The sequence below is a fragment of the Helianthus annuus genome, chromosome 8 (genome assembly GCF_002127325.2).
Source record: "Helianthus annuus cultivar XRQ/B chromosome 8, HanXRQr2.0-SUNRISE, whole genome shotgun sequence".
In the NCBI taxonomy this organism is placed as follows: domain Eukaryota; kingdom Viridiplantae; phylum Streptophyta; class Magnoliopsida; order Asterales; family Asteraceae; genus Helianthus; species Helianthus annuus.
The window spans coordinates 59084134-59110702 of record NC_035440.2 but is presented as its reverse complement, the minus strand read 5'-3'; the positions used below and the strand labels follow the sequence as shown (position 1 = coordinate 59110702).

Here is a 26569-nt window from a genome sequence, read left to right as displayed (position 1 = left end):
GATTTTCATCACCAATCAATGATTCAGAACCCGATCAACATGTTCTTCAGCTTTTTTTTGAAGAAAACCCAGTTTAATTTCATAAAAAAAATGTCGTTTTTCCGGTGATTTTGGAGATAATCACTCGATTCGTTCGATTCGAGCGTTGATAAGTGTTTCTATCATTCAAATTTCGTCAATTGATGAAGAAATCGGCTTCGATTCATGTAAGAAATTCTTTAATTTCATTTTCACGATCTGGGTTTTTGATTTATTCATTGCGTTTTACGATCTTTGCGGGGGTCCGGGGGCGGCAGCCCCTGGCGGGGTCCAAGGGGCAGAGCCCCTGGCTGGGGTTGAGCTGCACTAAAAAACGCATCAGAAAAATTAATTTTCCAGAAATTGGCTCATTTCGAAGACAGTAAATCGTAGACAATTCAGACAGTTCACAGTGACAGACAGTTTTATGTGTCCATTGCGTTTTAGAAATAAGAGAGTTTTATGTGGTTTCTGGCTATTGCATTTTAGAAAAAAACACATTTTTAAGTGTTTTTAGTCATTGCGTTTTAGGTAAAACACATTTTTTAGGTGTTTTCAGTCCATTGCGTTTTAGAATGAGTCATTTTTAAGTGTTTTCTGGCCATTGCGTTTTACATATAAGACATTTCTTTGTGTTTTTGGTGCATTGCGTTTTAGGTAAAACACTTTTTTATGTGTTTTCTGGCCATTGCGTTTTACAAATAAGACATTTCTGTGTGTTTTCTGGCCATTGCGTTTTACAAATAAGTCATTTCTTTGTGTTTTTGGTGCATTGCGTTTTAGGTAAAACACATTTTTTAGGTGTTTTCAGTCCATTGCGTTTTAGAATGAGTCATTTTTAAGTGTTTTCTGGCCATTGCGTTTTACATATAAGACATTTCTTTGTGTTTTTGGTGCATTGCGTTTTAGGTAAAACACTTTTTTATGTGTTTTCTGGCCATTGCGTTTTACAAATAAGACATTTCTGTGTGTTTTCTGGCCATTGCGTTTTACAAATAAGTCATTTCTTTGTGTTTTTGGTGCATTGCGTTTTAGGTAAAACACATTTTTATGTGTTTTCTGGCCATTGCGTTTTACAAATAAGACATTTCTTTGTGTTTTCTGGCGATTGCGTTTTACAAATAAGTCATTTCTTTGTGTTTTTGGTGCATTGCGTTTTAGAAAAATGTCATTTTTTAGGTTTTTTTTTCATTGCGTTTTACGTAACTGGTCGTTTTTCTATTGCGTTTTACGCAACTGGGTTTTAAATTTTTTTTTTAAATATAGCAATAGTATACTCGTTTTAAAGATAAAAAAACGCTTGTTTTTTTGGTGCAATTTTTATAAAAAAATAATGTCGTATGAAAGAGTTATTAACGTTTAAAAAATGGGAGGGAATTGGAGGAGAGAGAAACTATTGGCTTGGATTGACTAGAATGCCCTTGAACAAACTCACGCGCCTCTTTTCTTCTTTTCAATTTCCCTGATTTAATCTTAGCCCTTGATTAACTTAATGGATGGTCAAGATCACTTCCTATCCTTCCTAGCCAAATAAACTTCCTATTGTATCACCACCCTAGATTCAATTACAAAAACTAAGCAAGTGTAACAAACACATAAATCAGAGATTAAAGTGGATAACTATCTCTTGTTCATATCAATATCGGCCCGTTTGCAAACAAATGTTCGAGAAACGACCACCAATACCTTTGATAGAGGTCATAACAAACATGATATTGTGCTGGCTTTGCAAAACACATGGCATCACAACACCTTCAGATCATAACCTCTTAGACTAGAAGGTATGGGGGCCGGCTTGGCCCGGCGCCGGACCCCCACACCGCCCCCCTGCTCCGGCTCTCAGCGCAAACGGCCACCCACCGCCGGGTGGGCCGACCCTCCTTTCAAAAAAACTAGCCGTTGCAACGGCTCTTTCCAATAAAAAAAAAATTCATTTTTTTCTATAAAATCACCCACTTTCAATATTATTTCCCCACTTTCAACCCAAAACCCTCTCACTTTTATACCAATTTCTCCCTACTTTTATAAAAAAAAAAATATCTTTTTACCCACAATGGCTTCTAATCCTTGGTGGCCCTCGTCTTCGGATGACGAAGAGGAGATGTTTTTCGCAAACGCTGTACTACGGGCGGGACAGATTTTAATCGAAGAGGAAGAGGAAGAGGAAGAAATTGGTGAAAATGTTATTACCACACGAATACGCATTAACAGAGACCGTCAAGGTTTTCATTACAAAATTTCATTGTCCTTATTTTTTTTTTAACTCGTACTTATATATTATATACGACAGGAGCGCACGACAAATTGGTGAACGATTATTTTTCGGATGAGCCACTTTACAACGCCGACATTTTTAGACGCAGGTTCCGAATGAGTCGCCGCTTATTCACAAGGATTGCCAATGATTTGGCGGGGCTAGACCCGTTTTTCACGCAACGTCCTGATGCTCGAAATTATCAAGGGTTTACAACGTTACAAAAGTGTACTGCGGCCATTCGACAACTGGCGTACGGGACAGTGGCCGACGCTTTGGACGAGTATTTACAGATGTCGGCAAGAACTACGCGGGAATGTTTGTATCGGTTTTGCCATAATGTGGTGAAACTGTATAGCAAAAAATATTTGCGGAAACCAAACGCGTATGATGTTCAACAGTTGTACCAAGCTCATGAAGCAAGGCACGGGTTTCCGGGAATGCTTGGTAGCATTGATTGTATGCATTGGGAGTGGCATAGTTGCCCGACTGCGTGGCGCGGCCAATATACGCGAGGTGATCACGGATATCCAACCGTGATACTTGAAGCTGTGGCATCACAAGATTTGTGGATATGGCATTCTTTCTTTGGTCTCCCTGGTTCACTCAACGACCTCAACGTGTTATACCAATCGGCCATTTTTACCGATGTCGTTAATGGAACGGGACCGGACACACGTTTTACAGTTTCTGGGGTAGAGTATAGACGTGGGTATTATCTTGCTGACGGGATATATCCGTCTTGGTCTACAATTGTGAAGACTATTCCATATCCCGAGGACGAAAAACGGAAAAAATTTGCGAAGCGTCAAGAAGCGGCAAGAAAAGACATCGAACGTGCTTTTGGTGTCTTACAAAAAAAATGGGCCATCCTTGCACAACCGGCACGTGCGTTCACCCCAAAAAGGCTGCGTCTTTGTATGTACGCTTGCATTTTGCTCCATAACATGATTATTGAAGACGAAGGTCGGGCGATTTGTGAGTATGATGAGAATGCACCTTGGGGGAACACTGTCCCGGTTGATCCCCCACAACAGGATTTAAACTCGTTCTCGCTAACAAACGACTTCACGCATGCAAACCTTCAACAAGATTTGGTAGAACATATTTGGAACAACGTTAACATGGTGGACGATGACGGAGCCGAAGGCGAAGACGAAGACGAGTAGTGTGTTTGTTTTAAATTTTAGATTTCGTAGGCTTTTTTTATTTTTTAGTTTCGGTATTTTTTTTTAGGAAACGTAATTTTTTTTATTTTTATTTTCGGTTTCTTTTTTTTTAGGAGATGTAATTTTTTTATGTTATGAAATGAAATTATTTTATGTTGTTTTATATTGTGTTTTTTAAATTTTATAAAGATTTTATTACCTTGGGTTATTAAACTAAAACAAAAGAAATTATAAAATAATGAGGTGGGGCCCCATCCTCCATCCCCCTCCATCCTTCATTTGGCTCATCCCCCACGAGCCGCCTACGTGGCGCCTACGTGGAGGCTCATCCCCGTGGGGATGAGCCGAACCATACCCTCTAGTCTTAACATGTTTTCAACAAATTGTATAAGTGTAGAAGCATGGCTGCAAGCTACAAAGGGCATATTTGGTGATTACAATGGCCGCAATTTGAGTTTGTTCTTCATCTATAGGTCCGATTGTCATACCGAACAAACCAAATAACCATCAAACCCCCGCAAACCAAGCAAGTTTTTCATGGGCTAACGATTTACATTCAACCGGATCGCTCCTATGGCCAAATTCCGGTCCAACTGGTCACACCGAACATTGTTTAAAAATATATTCAAATGATATTTGAGTTAGCCTTTCGTAAATACGTTTTTGCAAAATAATATAAAAAATTAGAGATAGAACAAAATATCAAATTACAAACGGTAAACAGGCAACAAGCTGCGCTGCAACCCCTTTTGAATTGCAAAACCGATCCTACTAAAGACGAAGAAACTCCTAAGATCGAAAGATTACTATTCATGATCCTAGACTCTCTGTGCAGGAATTTAACAGCATCTTAGCGAGATAACCGAATGTATTAAAAGCAAATAGGATAAAGACGTGTCTGCTAAAGCAATCTCTCTCGATTGACAGCCTTTCTCAATTCTCAAGCAACGAGGTCAAAAAGATACAGCGAAACCGTGCCGCCAAGAAATCTCTCATCAGAACACCGTAACCAGAGCTGTTTTTGTTCGTCGTCATTGTCGGCTTCTGATTTCAATTCGATCTCCAAAACATGGGCGATTCGTACTGGAAATACGGTGCCGCTGAAGGCAGGCAGCAACAGCAGCAGCAGCAGCCACCGCTCATCGGAAAGCGCCCCCGCTCCGATTTCGGTAACACTCTCTCTTTCTTGCTTCATACATTTGTACTTTTATTTAAAGAACCTGCAATCTTTAATAATTGTTTACTTATATGTTTATTTTGCCGGATAGAAGTTAGGGTTTTTTTCGTTCTAGGGGAGAATTTGATGATATGAACATTCATATGTTACAGATCTTTTGATAGCAGGAAACCTAGAGTAATGATTTACTATTTTGGTTTCACTGTGTACTCATAAATGTATTTATTTCGATGTTTTGTGAAGATCTTTGGAAACCCTAGTTAACAGTATTGTTATATGTTTCTGATATTGAAGTAAAAATGTGGGCTTTTGAAATTTAGATTGCTTTTTTTTATGTTAATAAAGTTAATTGGTCTGTAGAGTTTTGGTAGATGGTTCAATGGTGAGATTTGTTAACACGACCTCGGTGTAGTATGTTCATTAGTTTCTTCCTTGGAAGAGAGGGTGGATGTTGTTTAGTACAGACTACAGAGTTGTTGAAGGCGCAAAGCGTGAGTCTTGGGCCTGAGTGCAAGGCGCTTACAAAACAAGGGCTTTTCAAGGCGAGGCGTATGGTATAAAAATACAAATTTTAGGTTTTATACATGTTTTAGGCTTCTTTAGGGCTAGTTTAGGTTGATTTTAACCTTTTTTAGGGTTGGTATAAATGTATAATTGTTTCAGACATGTTCAAACCTGTTCCGACGGTTTTGGCCAGAGTTTCGTCGGAACATGGCTTGAAAAATGCGCTTGAGGGCCTGAAAGTGGGACTTTTGAAGCAAAGCGAAGTGAGAAGGATGCGCTGGCCCTGAAAGGTGGGCCTAGACGTGCGACTGGGTGAGCTTTGACAACATAGGTTTAGTATCATGATTAGGGCCGTGACACATTATACATTATATATGTGTCTATTTCTCACATTTTGTTTAGTATATTTTAGTTAAATAGGTCACATATAACACCGATGTAGACCTAAGCACTACCAAATCTTATGTTAATCTTTTTTGCATGCACAAATGTCAAGTCAGAAACTTGTTACGTTGAAGAAGAATTAAGTTATTCTATCTGCTGCGTATTAAGATTACAGGTTGATATTATTATAGTATACTTAGCTTCTTTAAGATTTTAGACCAGTATTTTATACCCCTATTAGTATGAGATGATAACACGGGGGAGTGCATAAGTGGATGTGGCGTTTGAATCTTTGTGACACCTCTACATGTGAATCTCTGCCAGTGAATGTTCGTGTTAAAAATGATTTGAATTACGTATTTTATTTTGCTTGGTTATGCTTTCTTCAGTTTCTTGCATAAATTATAGTTTGTATTTTGTTATACAGCTAAAGAGTAGTCACTGAAAACTGTTATTTGACTGATAATTGTATTTTATTTGTTTGGAGGCTTAAAACTAAGTTCGTTTTAGTACTGTGCTTGGTTTGAGAGGAAGAGTATGGAATCAAAACTAGTGGGGTAAGTAGATGTTAGTTAGGGTTCTCGAGAAGTTTTAGTAGGTGATCGAGGGCTTACTCGTTATATGGTCTCTTACATGATAACAAATATCCATTATGTATTAATATTTTCTAATGAAAAACCAAATTCTTATATTTCTATGTTAGATGGTCATCACGGTATAGGCTAATTAGTTTTTCATGAAAGATCCAAGCATATAGAGGTTTATTAGGGACTGCCTTATTGGTCATCACGATATAGGCTCACTAGTTTTTCCTGAAAGATTTAAGCATAAAAACGTTTACGAGGGAGTGTATTATTGGTTACACAAAAAGAGCATTCATCTATTTAGTCTTTTCATTTTCAACTGTTTGGTATTCTGACAAAATCACTACAAATTACAAAAGACTCATATATGATTTCTTGGTCTGGTATCCAAGATTGTTTTGTGGGTTTGTATCTTGTCATTTTTTGCTGATTTAGTTTGCATGATAGATGGTCCTGGTGGTCGTGACATGCCTGGCTATGCTGCTCGTCAGGATGCGAGAGGAACTCCGCTGGTGGTTAAAGATTCTGATACGATTGGTGCATCATATGACCGTTATCTACGTGGCACGGTACATCTCTCTGCAGTGCCAACTGCCAACTGTATGTCATGATAGCTTTATATACATATATGTACTTACATGGTAATCTGTTATACCAGCAGCAACTTCCACCATATAGTGGGGGCGCCGAATCCGCTAGACTCATGGGCCCGGGTCTTGGTGTCGGTTATCAGGAAGATCCTCGCCTGATGGGTTTGGGCCTATTGGGGAGTATGGATTCTGCAGCACCAAATGTTCGGGAATTAGGGTTGTTAGGTGTGAGGCCTGAACTTTCTTTGCCTCCTGATGCTAGCAATACTCTCTTTGTAGAGGGTTTGCCTTCAGATTGTTCACGCAGAGAAGTGGCTCGTATCCTTTTGTTTTTTTTCCTTTTAGTTGCCACGCAGCGTTTTGTATTTTTTGGTTCCTTCACCCGAGTTTGGCAGATATATTTCGTCCTTTTGTGGGTTACAGAGAAGTTCGACTTGTAACCAAGGAATCCAGACATGTAAGAACAAATACTCGCCGCTTTTAGCATTACACTTATATTTAACTACTTCCATTAATTTACATGTAGAGAGTAGTATTCTAAAATCTACTTTGTTCGGTTTTACAGTCGAGTGGGGATCCTTTGGTACTCTGTTTTGTTGATTTTGAGAGTCCAGCTGAGGCAGCTACGGCTAAAGATGCATTACAAGGTACATTTGTTTTTTTCTGTATCTGCAAGTGTGTGTGTGTGTATATATATATATATATATTTGCTTTGTACAGGTTGGTTGGTTCTTACCTTTTGAAGTGCTTCTCACTCCAGCACTCACTAATGTTTCATAGAAAATCCTCGTCATTGTTTTTCTTCAAGGCAATATGTTAGTTTCAATCTCAAATGGTAGTTCAGTTATATTTAGAGGCACTTTAGATTTTGAGTTCTTTAAAGTAATGCAAAAAATTGTACATAAATGAGTTACTTTCTTGGAGTTGCAGCTAGGAGGGGGGGGGGGGGGGGTCATTTGAATATGGTAAATTGCAAGCAGCAATATTTTATTGCTAAAAGAATATTGTTTCTTTTTTCATCTTAAATACTCCCAAGTCTTGAAAAAGGTTCTCGTCTATTGTGCCAGCGCTCGCTATTTTGTCTATAGTTCAAAGGCGAAGTATCAAGGATGATGCGATTATGAATATATAGGCGGTTTTGTTTTTCTTGCCTTTTCTACCTCGTGTGTCTGTGAAACCTAAGGATGTGTTTGGTTGAGAGAATCCGATGGGTGTGTTTCGTTGAAAAAGAGGGCGAATTCAGTATTTCAGTTCGAATGGAATTTTTAGTTTCCGTTAGATGAAGTATTTCAATATTGAATATTCCCTTCCAAGCTTGCAGGAATCTCTAGGGTTTCATTGGAACGTTATTTCTCGCGAATATACCCATTGCTTCTAAACAGTCAATCTGATTCTGCCGTCAAATACTTGATCTTAAATTAATCCTTTGTTTTTTTGGAACGGCGACACACATGCTTCCTAATTCCACACCACGTAAAATCCACCTAAATACCCACAACGGATCATGCATTTACATCATTTTTAAGACTTATAATCAATTTACATATCATCTATTCGTAAACTTACCCTTGAAAACTTAACGCCGAGGTTTCATAGCACATTGCCTATTTCTGCGATGTGAAGGAAGTTAATTGAGCAAGCTGCTGAATTCGTTTAGACCCGTTCCCCAAATTTTGAGATCTAAAACCCTGCTTGCATATTAGCGAATCTTTAAAATGGCTGTTGGAGAACTTTAGTGCATGACCTAACGCTAAACCCGTGATTAGAAAGTGTAGTTAGCTGTGTAGTGTAAATTAGTCAAACTCGATTTTGCAGGTTATAAGTTTGATGAGCATGACCGAGACTCGGTCAGCTTAAGGATGCAATTTGCTCGCCATCCTGGCGCGAGGACAGGTGGCGCAGCAAAGTCAGGCGGCGGCGGCATGCGTGGAAGACGTTGACTATGCGACTTTACAGGTGATAAAATCTATATAACCATGCGCTCGAACCTCTGCTATTAATAAACGCCGCGCATACTTGATATCAATATATAATCCGACTTAATTTTGGGGTATGTAGGATCAATGCGTTTCGAAAAAAAATCTGAATCGGGTGTGTTACGACGCTGCGGGTTTCCAGTTTGTTTAGGACCAGATGAACTGATTGGGTTTCGATTTTCAAGTGATGATTGCGACCATTCGAAGCTTTGTGTTATATTTCGTTTCGTGCCCGAGAGCATTGTTTAATTATATATTGTTTCCAGTGAAGCTATGTGCATTTTAGATTGGCGTACTTCGTTTTGGGTTTTACCTATGAATCTTCTAAATGATGGATGAATGTCTGATATCTATATTAATCCCGTATTTAACTATTATATTAGATAAGTAAGGTGTCTATGACGTAAGACTTATGTTCTTATAAGTTTACTGGGTTTCGCCTATCGCCAGTTCATGGGTCTGGCCTTCGTTTAGATCCTATTCGATCTGTTTATATGATTCTACAGATTAGAAAACTTGAACCACTGATCCACTAGATCTGCCCGTTTTGAATAGATCAATACTTGCTTTTAAAAATAAACTACTTTTTTGTTATATAATCATTGTTATAGTTTCTTTATAATTATTATCAACTTAAAACTTACCAGGGTGGCCTGTAACCTTCCCCGTCTGCTCTCTGAGAACCCCGTCGGAAAAAAAAAAAAATCCCCTCGTTGACAAATTTGTTTTTACTTTGGTATTATGAAATTTTGTTGTGATATTGAAAAGACTTACTTGATATATTGTTCTATTTAACTGTATATTATGTGGTTTTAGTGTAGGAGATTCGAAGGAAATTATTGTGAAGATGATTTCTATGACGGAAAATGCATAAAAAAGATTGAATTAGTTACATACCTTGATTCTGCAACTGGGAAACTCAGCAAAGAAACATGCAAGAGTGATATTGGTTCGGCTCATCTGCTGGTAGAAAAGAAAGAAAGAAAGAAGCCGAGCACAGGAACCACGCCAGTATCACGCTTGCTTGTTTCTTTGTTTTTAGGGCAGTTAGAAATCTGATCTAGATAGGTGGTCCTCCTTCCCTCCATTTATATAGTTGGTTAGCTTGAATAAGGTCATGGATAAACATACAAACTCCTTCCAGTTATAATATGTTTTCCAATTAGAAGCGCATAGATTAAATATATCTGGATATTGTTTGATCAAGTATAAGACCTTTATATATATAACATAAAATATAGAAAAGGTGAAGAATGGTGATGGATAGGTATGACATAGGCCAAGGAATAGAGGAGATGATGATGTGGCGCTGAGGTGGCAGTTAAGGATGGATGGACTAGAGATGGGTATAACACAACCTTACTAATAGTATGCTGGGAACTACGAAAACTGCATAATGTACTTGTATTTATTGCTATGAATGTGATACGTAAGACGATTATGTAACAATTTCTCTCTGTCCGTATCTCTACATATATATGTATATATATATATATGTGTGTGTGTGTGTGTGTGTGTGTAAAAGGTTAGGAAGTAGAATAAGATTCTAAAAGGCGCAGTAGGTATTTGGAGTCATTTGTCACGTTGTGTGGAATTGGTCTTTAAAGATGCAATATGATTTTGGACGGTTAAATCTAAATAATATATGTATAGGTATCCTATGAGGGGTGCTCACAGATTCCCTCATCTTCAGTTTTGTACGTGTTTGTGTATATTATATTGTATCACAAGGAACACGTTATATCCTACCTTCGTAGGTAGATGCTTTTTTTATATGAGATTAGAGAATGGAAAGATCTTGTTTGTTTGTTTTCTCCAATAAAGAAACATGTAAATCACACCTTACGTATTGTGTACGTGATTGATCACCTACTTTGCGATTGTGAAACTTATTACAACGCGACATCTTCGTGTTTCACTTGGGTGGCTTTTTAAATGTGTCATGGCGGGTCATACTCTTTTATCGTTGCCATATGTGCTCATTTCTGGTCCTCGAAATGCGTTAGTAAACTAAGGGGGTCGGGCCACAAGGCCCACAACCTGAAAAGCAAGCAAAAACCCCATGCTACGTCATCTACCCAATTAACCCTTTCATAACCAGGGGTGCAACCCGATTCAACACACCCATCTTCATCACCTAAACCTACAAAAAGGCATACCGCAAAGAGACACATCACATTGTTTTAATTGCAATTCTTCTCGGTTGATATCACTCCCGTACCCGTGATCAATACCCGAAGAGCCCTACCCGAGTGACCGGTGCTGGTGTTGACAGTCGAGTAGGGGCTACCCACAAGCATTTCGGCAAATGCTACCACCTTCCTAACTACAATAGCTTAGGGAGTCATATGCATTCTCTTAAGTATGACATATGCTAGATGTACGCTTGGTAAATAGAGTTGCATGATGTATAAGCTTTGACGTCTTGCTACATTTGTAACCTTGGCAATATGAATATATACATACATATGGACATGCATTATTGTATAAGTGAATTGTAATGTATAAGAAAGTGTATCAACAAAAAATGATTTTTTTTTAAATAAAAGTTAGTGGTATAATAAAAGTGGAACCAACTAAGACCACCCGTAGACCGTAGTGGTGTGTGAAGTGGGCGTTTTCTTGCCCAGTCACCTCATAATACCCAACACACCGCTCTCTTGGGCGTGATTTAATCACAAAGAAGAAGGGCGTGACCATGAAAACGCCGGATAATCAAATTGAATATGGAATGGTCCAAGAGGAAATTATAAAAGAGAATTGGGTAATGATTGAATGGAGGGGCTATGGAGTATTATACCGCTATACCATTTTTAACTTCATCTCTCATAAAGCCTTATTTGCCACATGTTATTTCACGCTAAGAGAGGGGCATTATGATAATATCTCACTACACATGGCTTGATAAAACAAGTCTCACTATGTAGGGTAAGTGTTGTTAAATAAATAGATATATATATTAAAATATCTAGTTCTATTGATTGAGAATTTTAAAAGCGCATGTAACGAACTTATGGCTCACCTAAAAACTATGAACTATTTTTAGTATGAGTTGATATGATGAGTCAATCAAATTACATACATGTGCTTGTTCACCTACTCTTTTGAACAACTTATTATTAAATGATGATTTGTATCAATTCTTATAATCCTAAAATCTTAAATAATAAGGTGCTCTAATTAAGATGACGATCGTACATAATATATACTCGCACCGTGATTTGATAATAACACATCACCGTGATTTGAAGTTAACATTATTATAGCTTTTTAATCTTTAATAATATCATCATGCGTCCCATAAAAGTTATGGAACTTTTATACAGAATTAATGGAGTTAAATGCTTGGTTGGTCCCTTTGGTTTGCCAATCTTGCAGAATTGATCCTAATACTTCAATAATTACCGAGTTGGTACCAGTGCTTGCGATTTTTGTACTCGGGTGATCCTTATCACCATCTGATGTTAGATTTCTTAGTTACGTATATACAAAACGTCTATTTAACCCCTTTGGTTAAAGATCATCATCATACTCAGTAAATTCCACCAATAGCAAAGCAAAGCTAAGGTAGGATATAAGTTGGGTAAGATGTAGACAGCCTTACCTCTACCCTATAGAAATGGAGAGACAACTTCCAGTGAGACCCCCGACTCGTCTTAGGTTAAAGATAAAACAATTAAAAAAAATAAAAATAAAAAATAAAACTGGCCCACTTTATTTATCAACAAGTCTTTATTTAATATAAAAGAAATGTTTGACAACAATGCAGAGTTTCAACTCTACTGACCCACATCACTTTTACCCCATGTTAAAAATTTTATAGGTTGAGGCTTAAGGATGAATAAAACTAGAATCGAGTCGTTTGCTTATAAAGATATTTAATGCCGGTTTTTAATAAAACAAAAGGAGGAAAGTTGAGATGGGAATGGGCCAGCCTGGGGATGAAACAAAGCAGCACCACCACAAACTCAGATTGTGAGGAGATCCAAAATATCCACATGAGCTTAACTATACCCCACCAACAATTATCCCATTTTTCACTTCATTTAAAATCTCACATCTCAAATTTTCATTATATAAAAATATCAAAATTTTGGAAAAATGGTTGCTCTCACTTTAATCACCCCACACTCATCTTCTTCATGTCTGCAATCAAAACCATACCCTCTTCCATTTGCATCTTATTCAAATTTTGTAATTGAAAACAGTACCTGCTTCATTTCAATCAGCCCAGTGAAGTTTTCCACAAGGAGAACAAGGTTTACCATCTTAAGTGCAGCTACCAAACCTGCAAAATCACCAGGTATTTTTCTCATATTTTTTTAAATGTTCTTTCTTTTTTTAAATTAATTAATTATTATTATTATATCCAAATCTCAACTATTTTGGATTTGAATTGCTTAGCTGAAGAAGAGTGGAAGACAAAGAGGGAGGTCTTGCTAGAAAAAAAGGTAAACCTTTATCATAAAAAAAAAAACAAACAAATCAAAACAATCATGAAAATGATCTGATTTATAAGGAAATGGATAAGGAACAAAGTAAAAAAAAAATGTGCATTGCAGGTCCGAAGTGTGGATGTAAAAGAAGCGTTACGACTTCAGAAAGAAAATAGCTTTGTGATTCTTGATGTGAGGCCCGAAGCAGAGTTTAAAGAGGTTATAGTTTCTCCAAGATTAATGAATAACTAAAAACACGAATATATGGATTGTGAATGTGTGTTGGATGTAGGGTCATCCTCCAGGTGCGATCAACGTGCAAATATATAGGCTGATAAAGGAGTGGACAGCGTGGGATATTGCTAGACGGGTTGCATTTGCCTTTTTCGGTATCTTTGCTGGAACAGAAGAAAATCCTGAATTTTTACAAAGTATGGTATGAAACTTGAAACAAATTATGTCTTTGATTCATTTTGGGATAAGTTGTTTATTAATTCATATTGGAACAGTTGTTGAATCAAAGTTAGATAAAACCTCAAAGATTATAGTAGCTTGCTCATCTGGAGGTACAATGAAACCTACACAAAATCTTCCTGAAGGCCAACAATCAAGGTAGCTCATAATTTCCATTATATTATACTTAGAACTCAAAACTAAAGGGGACCCGAATCAAAGGGGGTATTTGGCATTGTGTTTTCAAAGTGATTATGCGAGTAGATCATAGCGTTTGAATGTATTATGCTATTTGAAGCTGCGATGATCAAATAAACAGTTAGTCTCTAAAAATTAGAGTAAATTACAAAAATCGTCCTTATGTATGTCACTTATTGCAAATTTTGTCCTTTATCTTCAATAATTACAGAAAACGTACTCGATATTTGCAAACCCTTGCAAGTTAGGTCCTTTAGCCCTAACTCAGTTAATTTTTTGTGGTTAAATCTGACCAAATGGACCCCACTTGAGGGTATTTTGGTCATTTTACTCTCATGTGAGGTCCATTTGGTCAGATATAACCACAAAAATACCCTCATGTGGAGTCTATTTGGTCAGATTTAACCACAAAAATTAACTGAGTTAGGGCTAAAAGACATAACTTGCAAGGGCTTGCAAACATCGAGTACGTTTTCTGTAATTATTGAAGACAAAGGACACAGTTTGCAATAAGTGACATACATAAAGGACGATTTTTGTAATTTACTCTAAAAATTATAATGATTTAAACATTTACATGTAAAACGATCCCTAAATGATCAGATAATCAAAACCAGTTTTGTTACAACTGCTTGTGCAAAACTGATTATCTGATTCCTAGATAATCGGACAATCTGAATCAAATTATATCAAACAATACCTACAACTCTAAAACACTACAATCAGATAATCACTTCGAAAACACATTGCCATACACTTCCTAAGATGATTGAATTAGATATAAATACGCTTGTTGACTCCTGCAGGTCTCTTATAGCTGCCTACTTGCTAGTCCTAAATGGTTACAAAAACGTCTTCCACCTGGAGGGAGGATTGTATCAGTGGTTCAAAGAAGACCTGCCAATAGAAGCAGAAGAGTAAAGTTTTTACAAAGACTTTCTTGTAATTTTTCCTAGCTTTAGTTCAAAACTTTCCAAGTTAATAATTATGATTTCATAGCATTACCTTCTGTTTTAATCATCTTTGAAATGGGTGTCTGATGCTTCTGTCTTTTTAATCCTACAGAACTTCTAGCTAACTAATACAGTTTTTGTGAATACCGTACCAAAATCAAAGTTCATACCTAAGTACCTCTGTTATGATTATCTATTGTTCTATATAAGATTATACCGATTCAACAAAATGGTTTTGAGTATTGGATCTTGTAGCTTTAAGCCAATAAAGAAGCTCTTGCCATGGCGAGTGCACCCTCATAGGTCTTGTTTGCACCAATAAAACCACTTGTATGAACAAATATACAACCAGATATTCCTGCCACGTCAGACAGATGATCATCGGTCAAACCCCTCCAATGAAATGGTAAAGGCTTTCGACTTTCAAATTTATCTGGAGACACTGCTACTGCCTGCACTCGCCATCTATTATTCCTGTCATCCTACATACGACAAATATGAAAACACCGAAGATATTAGTCTCGTAATGTATAAAATATAAACGATGCAAAATTAACTTGTCTTAAACGAGCACCTGATAGATAACATATTTCAAAACTGGATCAACCTTCATTTCCACCTCAAGGTCAAATATGTGAAGCTTCCACTACGGAATAAAGAAAAATGATGTCAGATTTATTAAAACTTATGTTATAAATGACGGTAAAATAGCCACAAGAATCTGTCACTTACAGGGCAAGACCTGGTCAATAACATGATTTCGCCACTGGAATCAATATTCTTTCGTGCTGCAAGACATTCCATTACAACCAATCTTGCTGGCAACCATGATTTTGCATGGAAGTGGATACACTGGTGCAAAAATACGACAAAGAGACTCATTGCTCAATATCATGCAATACTTGGTGAAAGAATTTGCTGCAAGGCACCGTTTTTGAAAGATAAAATGCAAACAAATTCCATATTAAAACTCACATCCATAAATTCGTTGCCAGCTAGTGTCATTGCATGTTGAAAGGCCTCGTCTTCTTTCTCAGGTGACTGATCCTCATCATACCAGTTCAAATTCAATCTGGAGATTCTCGAGGAGAGAGTTGTATTGTTCACATATCTGGGAAGCTGATCTGTCTCATACTGATTGATTCCATTGTCAATAGCATCAACTGCCTAGAACAATGTAGAGTCAAAAACTGAATTTGGATAGACAAAGCAATATTTGAGAAACTATGTCAGGATAACATCACGCCCTGCTTGCGGTATGCGCATATAATGTATATGTGTGGGCGCTCAGGGGGCAAAACTGAAAGTGCACTAATTTTAACGTTATTTTACTAATTTCGTGAAAATAACGTTAAAAGAGGGGGATGGTTAATCATGCATCATGTGGTGGCGTTGATAGCCGAAAGACAAAGGGGTACATGCACTAATCGGCATTTGTCTCGATTGCTGAGTGTTATGTGCCTTATGTCTAAGGTATGATGCAAAACTACTATCGAGCCGAGGGTCTCACTAGAAGCAGCCTCTCTATTTCTACGGGGTAGAGGTAAGGTTGTCTAAATCTTACCCTACCTTAGCTTTGCTATTGGTGGGATTTACTGAGTATGATGATGATGACATCAGGATAACATCGGATTGACATAACGAGACGGAAGAGTATGACAGAGCAGAAACAAGCAAACTTTTGCTATCCCATCAATAACTACGCACATTTCTCTTCTACTCTTAACACATAACACATTACAGTACCGTCTAGTGACAACGAGATAAATAAAAATCACATTAAGTTTTCCAAAGTACCTCTACGAAATTCTTGTAAACAGCTAAAAACAGTCTACGCACATCAGGATGCCCCTCATCCAGCTGAACCGTGTTTGCAATTATCTCAACTCCATAATGCTACACAAAACAAGTATGTTCACTCAATTCACTAGTAAATAACTCAGAAACCCAAAAACACCTTCAATTATGCAAAAAAGAAAACAAAAAACAAGTAATTACCTTATATACAAGGCCAGCACTACTTAACTTGGTGCCAAATCCATCACCAAGTATCTCACTAAATCCTTTCTGATGATGATCAAACCGGTTGCTACTCGGGTCATACACTCCTCCGACATCTAGCACCGCATCAAGTGTATCCAAAACCTACTCCCCAATGATGTCACTATGCAATCCTAAATTGGCATAACAATAACAGTAAGAAATGTATACACAAAAAGTAATTAGTACCTGAAGGTTTCTGGTTCGGATGATTTGAGCAGCGTGGAACTTTGAGGTGAGTTTGATCATATAGCATCCTAGGGCTTCGTCGCAGTGGAAGGTGCCGTTATGAGTGCCGACTCGTTTTAATGGTGGAGTGGAAGATGTGGAGAAAGGCAATCGAGAAATGGTTGAGTTGATTGGGAGACAAGTGCGTGTAACGAAGGTTTGAAGCCGCTGAAAGGATGCCGCCATTGTTAAGCCTGCAACTTCTACTTCGAACCTCTTGTTGTTCTAACGAAGGTTTGATATATTTTTAATTATTTTATCACCAAAACAAATAAACAAAAGTTACCAAGTTAAATGCCTAGTTGTTCTCTATGGTTTACAAAAATTGCAGACTTATCCTAATGGTTTATTAATTACAAAGTTGGTTTTGATAGTTGTAATTCTTATACTCGGGTGGTCCTTATCATTAACTTCTGTTAAATTTCTCAGTTAACTTGATGTTAAATGACCAAATTACCCTCAACAATTAAAAAAATAAAAGTAAAAATAAGTAACCAGCTCCATAACTCTATCCCAATCACTAGAACACCTAAACAGTTATAACGTTTTCAAATTCTTCGAACCAATTATCAACAGTCACATTTCGTTACCGAATCGAACCGAATGAATAACGAAGGTGGCGTGTCTGTCCTTCGATCTCGAACCACCGTCGGCACACAAGCGAGCAATTTTTCCGGTCACCGGAGCCGTGGAGTTGAAAAACGCATGCTAGACATGAATTTGGAAGAATCAAGATATTATTATTATTATTATTATTATTATTATTATTATTATTATTATTATTATTATTATTATTATTGTAAACATATTCTTCATCTTCTTCAACTGATTTTCCGGTGAATTTGAACAGAATTGATTCGGATCTGCAACTCTCTCTCTCTCTCTCCTCAATTCTCTATCTCTCTCTCAAACCACCGAAGCCCATCACCACCCAATCACCTCCACCACCTTCTCTTTCAGCTTTTGTGTCACCAAGATGCCATCACTGGAAAAATGTGGAGGTGGAGGTGGTGGGTTTACGATGATGACGGGGGTGGTGGGTTGAAGGTGACGATGGTGAGTGTGGGTTACATGGTGGTGCTTAGGGGGGGCTACATGGTGGTGGTGAAGAGGGGTTTCGGGGGTGAATGGTGATGGTGATTTGGGTGTGACGTTGAGCAGTGGTGGAGGTGGAGATAGATGGTGGCGGAGGTGGATATAGATATGGATGGTGGCAGTGGTAGAGATTGACGATAGTGGAGGTGGTAATGGATGGTGATTTTTATGGTAGGTGATAGAGATAGATGGGGAAGAAGAGTGTGGGTCATCTTTTTTTATTTTGTAAATTGTTTTGGGTTAAATAAGTAATTTTGCATACACTTAACTGAGAAATTTAACAGAGGTTAGTGATAAGGACCACCCGAGTGCAAAAATTACAACTAGTAGGACCAACTCTGTAAATAGAGAACCATTGGGACCAAGTCTGCAAATCGTAAAGCACATGGACCAACAAGACATTTAACTCAAAGTTACCTGTCATTTTCGTTTATGTGGTTTATCCAGTTATTCTAGTTCAACACAAATTTTAAATTTGTATCATTTTCGTCCTTTACATACTTGAAACGAGCTACTTCAGTCCAGAAAGTTAATGTCTGTTAATTTTGTCTGTTTAATGATGGGTAAAAAGGTCATTGTACATTTTTATTTGAGTTAGCTGTCATTTTCGTCCTCGTGGTTTGTCCAATTCGTTAGAGAAACATAATAGAAACAATAAGTTAGAACGTGTGTACTTGATTCCACGAGTGTACCTTAGTGATGGGGTAAATATGTTCTTCACTAATCGGGTTCCCGTTTAGGGTGTAAGGTTATGATGATGGTGTTATTCTTGTCTAACACATTGTCTCTCTTGTAATAGCTCTCTCTCTCTCTCTCTCTATATATATATATACACACACATAGGAGAAGTATCCATTAGGAATTACCCTTTATTGAGAGAACCGCGAGAACCAATGTGAACACAACCAAAAATACCTAAAAAAAATCTAAAAAACACAGTTTTTTTAATATTTTTTTTATAAAAATCGCTAATTTTCGTCACCAAAGTTTTTCTTATTATGAAAATTAGCGATTTCTTTTATAAAAAATATTAAAAAAATTGTGTGTTCTTTAGATTTTTTGGGGGTTTAGCTTTTAGTATTTAACTGGGGGGGGGGGTTAGTTTTTTTTTAGGTTTTAGAGTGGTTTAGCTTTATGGTTTAATTTTTAGCATTTATGTCACACCCCGATTTTCACGTGTCTCACCGGTGGGCCCGGTGGGGGATTACAGTGACGTAGTTGGCAACAATATAGTCAAACCACGCAATATATGAATGCACAGCGGAAGCATAAAGATAATTATATTTCAACCATTGTTTGTAATATCAAATGTATTACGAATAGTCGAAAAGTATCCACAGGGGATCAAATAAAAATATAAGTATTTGTTCAACAGACGTAGGCATCTTAAGCTTGCGAGACTCTTTATGATGCTAAGGAGAAATATCCAGCCAATTACGCATAGTACCTGCATTTAGTCTTTTTGGGAAAATACGTCAGTTTACACTGGTAAATACATTCAACCGACACTTTTGAAAAATGTTTATTAAAATTGATTTGAATGCACAAGGCACAAACTCTTTTATAACTTGGGAGAATTATTTAAATTTATAATCTTGTGAACGGATTACGTGTTCCTTATGCGTTCAGTAGCCCGGATCAAGTCCGGGTTAAAGATCAATAGACACACCATATCGACTATTTATGCGCTGACGAGTGTACGCCTACACTCCGCGCTTAGGTCATGGCCATTTCGTAAAATGATGCCAGGGATATCCGGGACACGGTCATTAACCCCCCAAAGGCTTTTAAGTAACAAGACTGTTTAAACGAGCCGATCAAATTTATTCAATTACCTACTCAATCGGTGGAGAATTTGATGCCCGATCAAGCGGTATACTATATACCGTAACCCAAGCCCGTATAACGGAAAATAAGTTAAAAGTATTTACCTTTGCAAGTATAAATCCTTAATTGAAATAATTTGCAGATAGCTTTACTGGTCTCCTATTCTGGAACGAAGGTTTAATATAACCTATTAGAATCCTAACGGGTCTTTTAATTTAGCCGTAGCTTAGACCGGTCAGTTTCAAGGATAGATACGGTTTAATCGCGTGAAAGGCGAAAACCGAGAATGGAATGTGATTTTGGACCCAAAAAGTTTGAAGACTTGTTTTATATGGGTATAATAACCACACTCTGGATTTTGGGGTCAAAACAATATGGTTTGACCCGTTTCGGCTAGTTTATGTAAACTAGTTACATAAGCCGAACCGTGAGCGCAAAAGGCGCAACGGGTAACCGTAAGAGTCCTACACTGGTTTCCTAAGTCAATATGCTTTAAAGAGGTTGTGGTATCAGTAGGATACCTTCCATAATGCCCGTAACGAGTTTAAGTTCATATTATGCCCCGTAGGGGTATTTCGGTCTTTTTAAAGATTATAAAAGAGGTTTATGAGTTCTACAGGAAATCTGAGTTTCCCGAATAGTTTATAAAGTTCAAAATACTTTATTTATTATTTAAAATCAGTAGCAACTGGAATCGGGTCAAAAGACCTTGTAGAACTCAAGTTATGGCCGAAAAGGGTATATTCGGTATTTACCGAACCGTTGCCATAACCGCAGGTTATGAGCAGGTTAAAAATAATTAAAAATCTTTAAAAATCCCAAAATATTATCTTACATCAGTGTGTAAAAGGTTTGGTGTCGAAATCTGGGTTTAGATAGGCGTTATGCTAATTGCGCTATTAAATTACTAAAGTTTCCGTAATTTGCGCTATTTAGCATAACTCCTATTCTGGACCTCGGATTAACGTGAAATTTTAGAGATATGCTTAGAAATCAGTAACAAATGTTACGGTCCTTTCACATGTCCGAAATTCTCATTTTAAATTAAAAAGGGCGTTACGGTCAACTTTTAAGCATTTAACGGAAATGTGTAAAAGACTCGGACAAACAACGAACCGGTCACAGAGGGTTATACCATCATGTAACCTGGTCCTAAGAGAGTCCTAAGGCATATCTAAATCATACTTTAACGGGTCAGAACTGAAGTCAATGCAAAAGTCAAAGCTTTGCGACTTTCGGCTCCGAACCGGGACAAAACAGTAAATGGTCGGATCAAACAAGCTTAGACTAGTTAATATACTTATTATCATGTTTTATGAGTGTTTAAACAGATTACACATCATCTCCATTACTGATTATGCATTAAATCGCAAAATAGCATTTCTGTTGACTTTTTCTAAGCACGTTTGACTCGACATTCGGACTAGTTAGAATGGGAATCAGAGGGTGCCCTTTTGGGGGTTTAAAGCCCACATGATTACCAACATATAACTATCTTTGATTCGACAAACCACTGGACCATTTGTGATTTATCGCAAAGTCAATCGTTAATTACGACGGATTGACTTTTGAGCTAAACTATGCATAAACTAAGCCACAAAAGGGTAGACATACTTACAGAAGCTTGGTGCACGACTAGGGATGATAGAAGGATGCTTTAGAGCTCCAGAGATGAACTAGAATGCAGGTTTGAGGTGTGTTTCAATTGTGTGCAATGTAGTGCCTTTTATAGTGAATTATGGTGCACAAGATCATTACAACTCACTCTAGGATTGCTCTTGGATTATCAGCAGGTGTCCCTAGGTGCTAGGGGGCATGTAGAGGGCGCCCATGCTTCAATTAATGCTTCAATGATTGTTCACAAGCTCAAACATTGAACCTGTCCAAGTTTACTGCATCTGGGTGTTGTACGCGGCCCGCTTTAGGATTCAAGCAACTCGAACGCGGGCCACATGAATCCTAAAGTCAGTAAACAAATCTTCAACTGGCGCGCGGCCCACATTAGCTCACCCATCTCCTTAACGCGGCCCGCCTGAGGGTTGATTTCCAAGATTTTCAAATCTTTTGTAATGATTAACCTGACCTTTCGGTTTCGAAGGGGTAACTTTGCGATTTGGCCCTCGATTATTTACAATGAAGGGCCTCGTGACTTTTACCCGCATTGTTAAGTCCCCGGTTAGTTTAATTACTATCCGAAAAGCCTTAACTTTTATTGTTGACGCTTTTAACCCCTCGCATACGAATTTGATCATAACTTTCTCGTTTTAAAACGGAACTTCGCGAAATTTATATCGTATATTCTAGTGAGTGTATTTTACTGTTACAAAGCCTCGGGTTCGTCAAAGGGTCACTCAGAGGTATAAATTAAACATGTTGACACAATTAACCCCTGTAGTTTGTAATCTCTCACTTTCTCCCGCGTTTCGCTCCGTACGATCCATGATTTATTCGTCTGAAGGTACGAGCATCATTTAGGGTTACTATTCAGTATATTTACCCTTCGTTGACATTTATAACCCTCGAATTTACATACTTTCAAGGTTTGTCAACATTAGTCCTTTATTTAGTATTTAATACCACGTGTAAACTCATGACACGTGTCAACACATTATTGGACACAAAATTTCGAGGTGTTACATCCTCACCCCCTTAAAATAAATCTCGACCCGAGATTTACTGAAACAAATAGGGGTATTTTTCTTTCATCGTGGATTCAACCTCCCACGTGAATTCGGGACCTCTACGGGCATCCCATTGACCTTCACAATAGGTACATGCTTCCTTTGAAGCTTCTTTACCTGTCGATCTTCAATCGACAAAGGTTTTTCCACAAATTATAAGCTCTCATCTATATGCACATCTGTATGGGGTATCACCAATGATTCATTAGCGAAGCACTTCTTTAGATTGCAGATGTGGAACACATTGTGAATTCCATTGAGCTCCTCCGGTAAGTTTAACTTAAAGGCAACTGACCCGACACGTTCGATAACCTCGAAAGGTCCTATGTATCTCGGGCTTAGTTTACCTTTCTTACCGAAACGCATCACCCCCTTCCAGGGTGATACTTTAAGTAACACTTTTTCACCTACTTCGAAGTGAAAATATTTACGCTTTGGATCTGCGTAACTTTTCTGCCTATCTCGGGCAGCTTTGAGACGGTCTCGAATCTGGACAATCTTGTCCGTCGTTTCGAAGACTATCTCTGGTCCTGATAATTGGACATCTCCAACTTCCGCCCAACAAACAGGCGATCTACACTTTCTACCGTATAATGCCTCGAAGGGCGCAGCCTTAATGCTGGTGTGGTAGCTATTGTTGTAGGAGAATTCGATTAATGGTAGATTCTTATCCCAACTACCACCCAAATCGATAGCACATGCACGTAGCATGTCTTCCAACGTTTGAATAGTATGCTCACTCTGACCGTCTGTCTGAGGATGGTAAGCCGTACTAAAATTTAAACGTGTGCCCAAAGATTGCTGGAAACTTTTCCAGAAATGCGACGTGTATCTAGTATCTCTGTCAGAGATAATAGACACAGGTATGCCATGTAAGGCTACAATCTTATCAACGTATAACTAGGCTAACATGTCGGAGCTATAAGTCTCCTTGATGGGTAAGAAATGTGCTGACTTAGTCAGTCTATCAACTATAACCTATATTGTATTATTTCCTTTCCTCGTCTTGGGTAACTTGGTAATAAAATCCATACCATTCCCACTTCCATTCTGGAAGTTCAGGCTGTTGTAGCAAGCCTGACGGCTTTTGATGCTCAGCTTTGACTTGCGCACAAGTCAAGCATTTGGCTACATAAGCGGCTACAGACTTTTTCAAGCCTATCCACCAATAATTTCCCTTTAGATCCTGATACATCTTATCAGCTCCCGGGTGAACAGAATATTTGGAACTATGGGCTTCCTGGAGGATAACATCTCGTAATCCTCCATAAATTGGAACCCATATTCGTCCATTTAATCGTAAAATTCCGTCCTTGCTAAGTGTTAACTGCTCCTCAGTTACTCCTAGATTTTCTTTAGGATAGTTAGCTTCCAACACAGCTTCTCTCTGTGCAGCTAACAACCTTTCAATCAAATTATTCTTCACTTCAATGCTCTTGGCATTGATTTGGATGGGTTTCACCCTTTCCTTTCTACTTAAGGCATCAGCGACTACATTCGCCTTGCCGGGATGATATCTGATTTCACAATCATAATCATTTAAAGTCTCCATCCAACGGCGCTGCCTCATGTTTAATTCCTTCTGATTAAACAGATGTTGAAGGCTCTTATGATCCGAATAGATCACAAACTTGATACCATACAGATAATGCCTCCACAGTTTTAGTGCGAACACAACGGCACCCAGCTCCAAGTTATGGGTGGTGTAATTCTTCTCATGCACCTTTAACTGTCTTGAAGCATAGGCAATAACCTTGCCTTTCTGCATGAGCACACACGGTCGCAGTAAACTACGAACTCTTCGGTACCTTCAGGCAATGTCAGTACAGGAGCGTTGCTCAACTTTTGCTTCAGAATATCAAAGGACTCTTGCTGCTTAGGGCCCCAAACGAACTTTACTTTCTTCTTGGTCAAGGAAGTTAAGGGCGCAGCAATCCTTGAAAAATTTTCAATGAAACGCCTGTAATATCCTGCTAACCCCAGGAAACTACGAATCTCTGTAGGCGTCTTTGGCTCTTGCCAATTCATGACAGCTTCTACTTTAGCGGGATCCACTTGGATACCACGCTCGCTGACAACATGTCCGAGGAATTGGACTTCTCGAAGCCAGAATTCGCACTTAGAGAATTTGGCATAGAGTTTCTCATGATGCAGGAGTTTGAGAATACAGCGAAGGTGTTTCTCATGGTCAGCTCGGTTCTTCGAGTAGATAAGAATATCGTCGATGAAAACGATGACGAATTTGTCTAAGTACGGCTTGCAGACGCGATTCATGAGATCCATGAACGCAGCCGGTGCATTTGTGAGCCCAAAAGGCATCACTAGGAACTCATAATGGCCATAACGAGTCCTAAATGCTGTTTTATGTACGTCTTCATCTCTGACTTTCAGTTGATGGTAGCCTGACCTCAAGTCAATTTTCGAGAAATAACTTGCCCCTTGTAACTGATCGAACAAATCGTCGATCCTCGGCAAAGGATATCTATTCTTTATCATGACTTTATTAAGCTCACGATAATCGATGCACAGACGCATCGATCCATCCTTCTTCTTGACAAACAGGACTGGTGCTCCCCAGGGAGACAAACTAGGTTTGATGAAACCTTTAGCTAGCAGTTCATCCAGTTGGGTCCTCAACTCCTTCATTTCGGTTGGTGCTAACCTGTAAGGTGCTCTGGCAACAGGTGCCGCTCCAGGGATGATATCGATCCTGAATTCCACTTGCCTATCTGGTGGCAAACCAGGTAGATCTTCAGGGAAAACTTCTGGGTATTCCGAAATGACGGGAATGTCTTCTATCTTCGGTTTTGGCTCTTCAATAATCACTTGTGCCATGTAGATGACACAACCCTTCTTTAGACATTTTGAAGCCTTGAGCATAGTCACTTGCTCAGGCAATCCATACTGGGTATCTCCCCGAATGGTAAGCGAGTCACCAGACGGAGTCTTTATCACCACTTGCTTTCTGTTGCAGACGATTTGGGCCTGGTTGTGAGATAACCAGTCCATACCCAATACTATGTCAAAACCGGCCAATTTAAAGGGAAGTAGAGATAGAGGAAAAGAGTGGTTCTTAATGGATATCACACATCCATCTAACACAGTGGAGACGGTTTCTATGGTGCCATCTGCTAGCTCTATCTCATAATTCACGTTTAAGGTTTTGACAGGCATATTCAGCAATTTGCAAAATTTATGATCTACGAAAGACTTATCAGCGCCCGAATCGAAAAGTACTCTTGCAAAGATATCATTTACGAGAAAAGTACCTGTGATCACGTTATCGTCTAGCACTGCTTCTTTCGCATCCATCCTGAAGACTCTTGCATTGGTCTTCTTGGCCTCTTCAGGCTTCTTGGCGTTTTTAGGGCAGTTGGTTCTAATGTGCCCCTTCTCGTTGCAACTGTAGCAAGTTGCATCCTTTATCTTTTTGCAATCCAAGGTCTTGTGGTCCTTGGACTTGCATAACCCGCAAGCAAATGACTTCGACTGAGTCTGCGAATTCGATTCGAGTCTACACTTTCCAAAGTGATGTCTCTTGCAATTCTTGCACTTGGGCTTCTCACCAGATTGATGCCCTTCCTTCCTTGACTCAGACCCTTTCTTGTTGTCACCGTTTCCACGGTGCTTCTTGCTCGACCTTCGTGAACTATCATCTTCACGCTTTCTCTTCTCAGCCTCTTTGTTCCTCAGCGATCTTTGTCTGACCGCATCCAGAGTGAGGGACAAAGATATGTCGGTTACAGATCTGAAGGTCGCTGGCCGAGAGGCCTTTACGCATGCCTTTATCTCAGGGGCTAACCCACCGATAAAACGAGCTATTCTCTTAGGCTCCGGGGTTACCAGATACGGTACCAACCGGGACATCGTGTTGAAGCTCGTGAGGTAAGCTTGACAGTCAAGGTTCGTCATAACCAACGATAGGAAGTCGGGTTCGATCTTTTCAACCTCATGTTGAGGGCAGAAATTTTCTTTGATGAGAGAAATGAATTCCTCCCACGT

The 26569-nt window shown here is 38.6% G+C and overlaps 4 protein-coding genes across 7 annotated transcripts; 3 read left to right on the top strand and 1 right to left on the bottom strand.

Moving 5' to 3' along the window:
• Positions 1-2071: 2071 nt before the first annotated feature.
• Positions 2072-3441, top strand: LOC110944621 (putative nuclease HARBI1). Its single transcript, XM_022186275.1, has 2 exons — positions 2072-2240; positions 2309-3441. Exons 1-2 carry the CDS (start codon positions 2072-2074, stop codon positions 3439-3441), a joined length of 1302 nt encoding a protein of 433 aa, XP_022041967.1.
• An 896-nt stretch (positions 3442-4337) lies between these two features.
• LOC110865231 (nuclear speckle RNA-binding protein A) lies at positions 4338-9043 on the top strand. Of its 4 annotated transcripts, none has more exons than XM_022114463.2 (7): positions 4340-4610; positions 6538-6659; positions 6752-6998; positions 7076-7137; positions 7246-7327; positions 8496-8636; positions 8739-9043. In XM_022114463.2, exons 1-6 carry the CDS (start codon positions 4511-4513, stop codon positions 8618-8620), a joined length of 738 nt encoding a protein of 245 aa, XP_021970155.1. In that variant the 5' UTR covers positions 4340-4510; the 3' UTR covers positions 8621-8636; positions 8739-9043. The 4 variants fall into 4 exon arrangements, with proteins under 4 accessions (XP_035832593.1, XP_021970155.1, XP_021970156.1 ...); XM_022114462.2 differs by having other exon boundaries at positions 4341-4610; positions 6749-6998; XM_035976700.1 differs by lacking the exons at positions 8496-8636; positions 8739-9043 and adding an exon at positions 7401-7506 and having other exon boundaries at positions 4338-4610.
• Positions 9044-12704: 3661 nt separating this feature from the next.
• Positions 12705-14821, top strand: LOC110865233 (rhodanese-like domain-containing protein 14, chloroplastic). The gene is made up of 6 exons (XM_022114467.2): positions 12705-12959; positions 13061-13107; positions 13219-13311; positions 13385-13523; positions 13602-13704; positions 14550-14821. Exons 1-6 carry the CDS (start codon positions 12758-12760, stop codon positions 14662-14664), a joined length of 699 nt encoding a protein of 232 aa, XP_021970159.1. The 5' UTR covers positions 12705-12757; the 3' UTR covers positions 14665-14821.
• A 19-nt stretch (positions 14822-14840) lies between these two features.
• Positions 14841-17212, bottom strand: LOC110865232 (MYG1 protein). The gene is made up of 7 exons (XM_022114466.2): positions 16926-17212; positions 16695-16841; positions 16494-16592; positions 15672-15863; positions 15429-15548; positions 15271-15342; positions 14841-15178 (listed from the first exon to the last, which is right to left on the bottom strand). The coding sequence occupies exons 1-7, from the start codon at positions 17148-17150 to the stop codon at positions 14954-14956; spliced, it is 1080 nt and encodes a 359-aa protein (XP_021970158.1). The 5' UTR covers positions 17151-17212; the 3' UTR covers positions 14841-14953.
• Positions 17213-26569: the final 9357 nt, after the last annotated feature.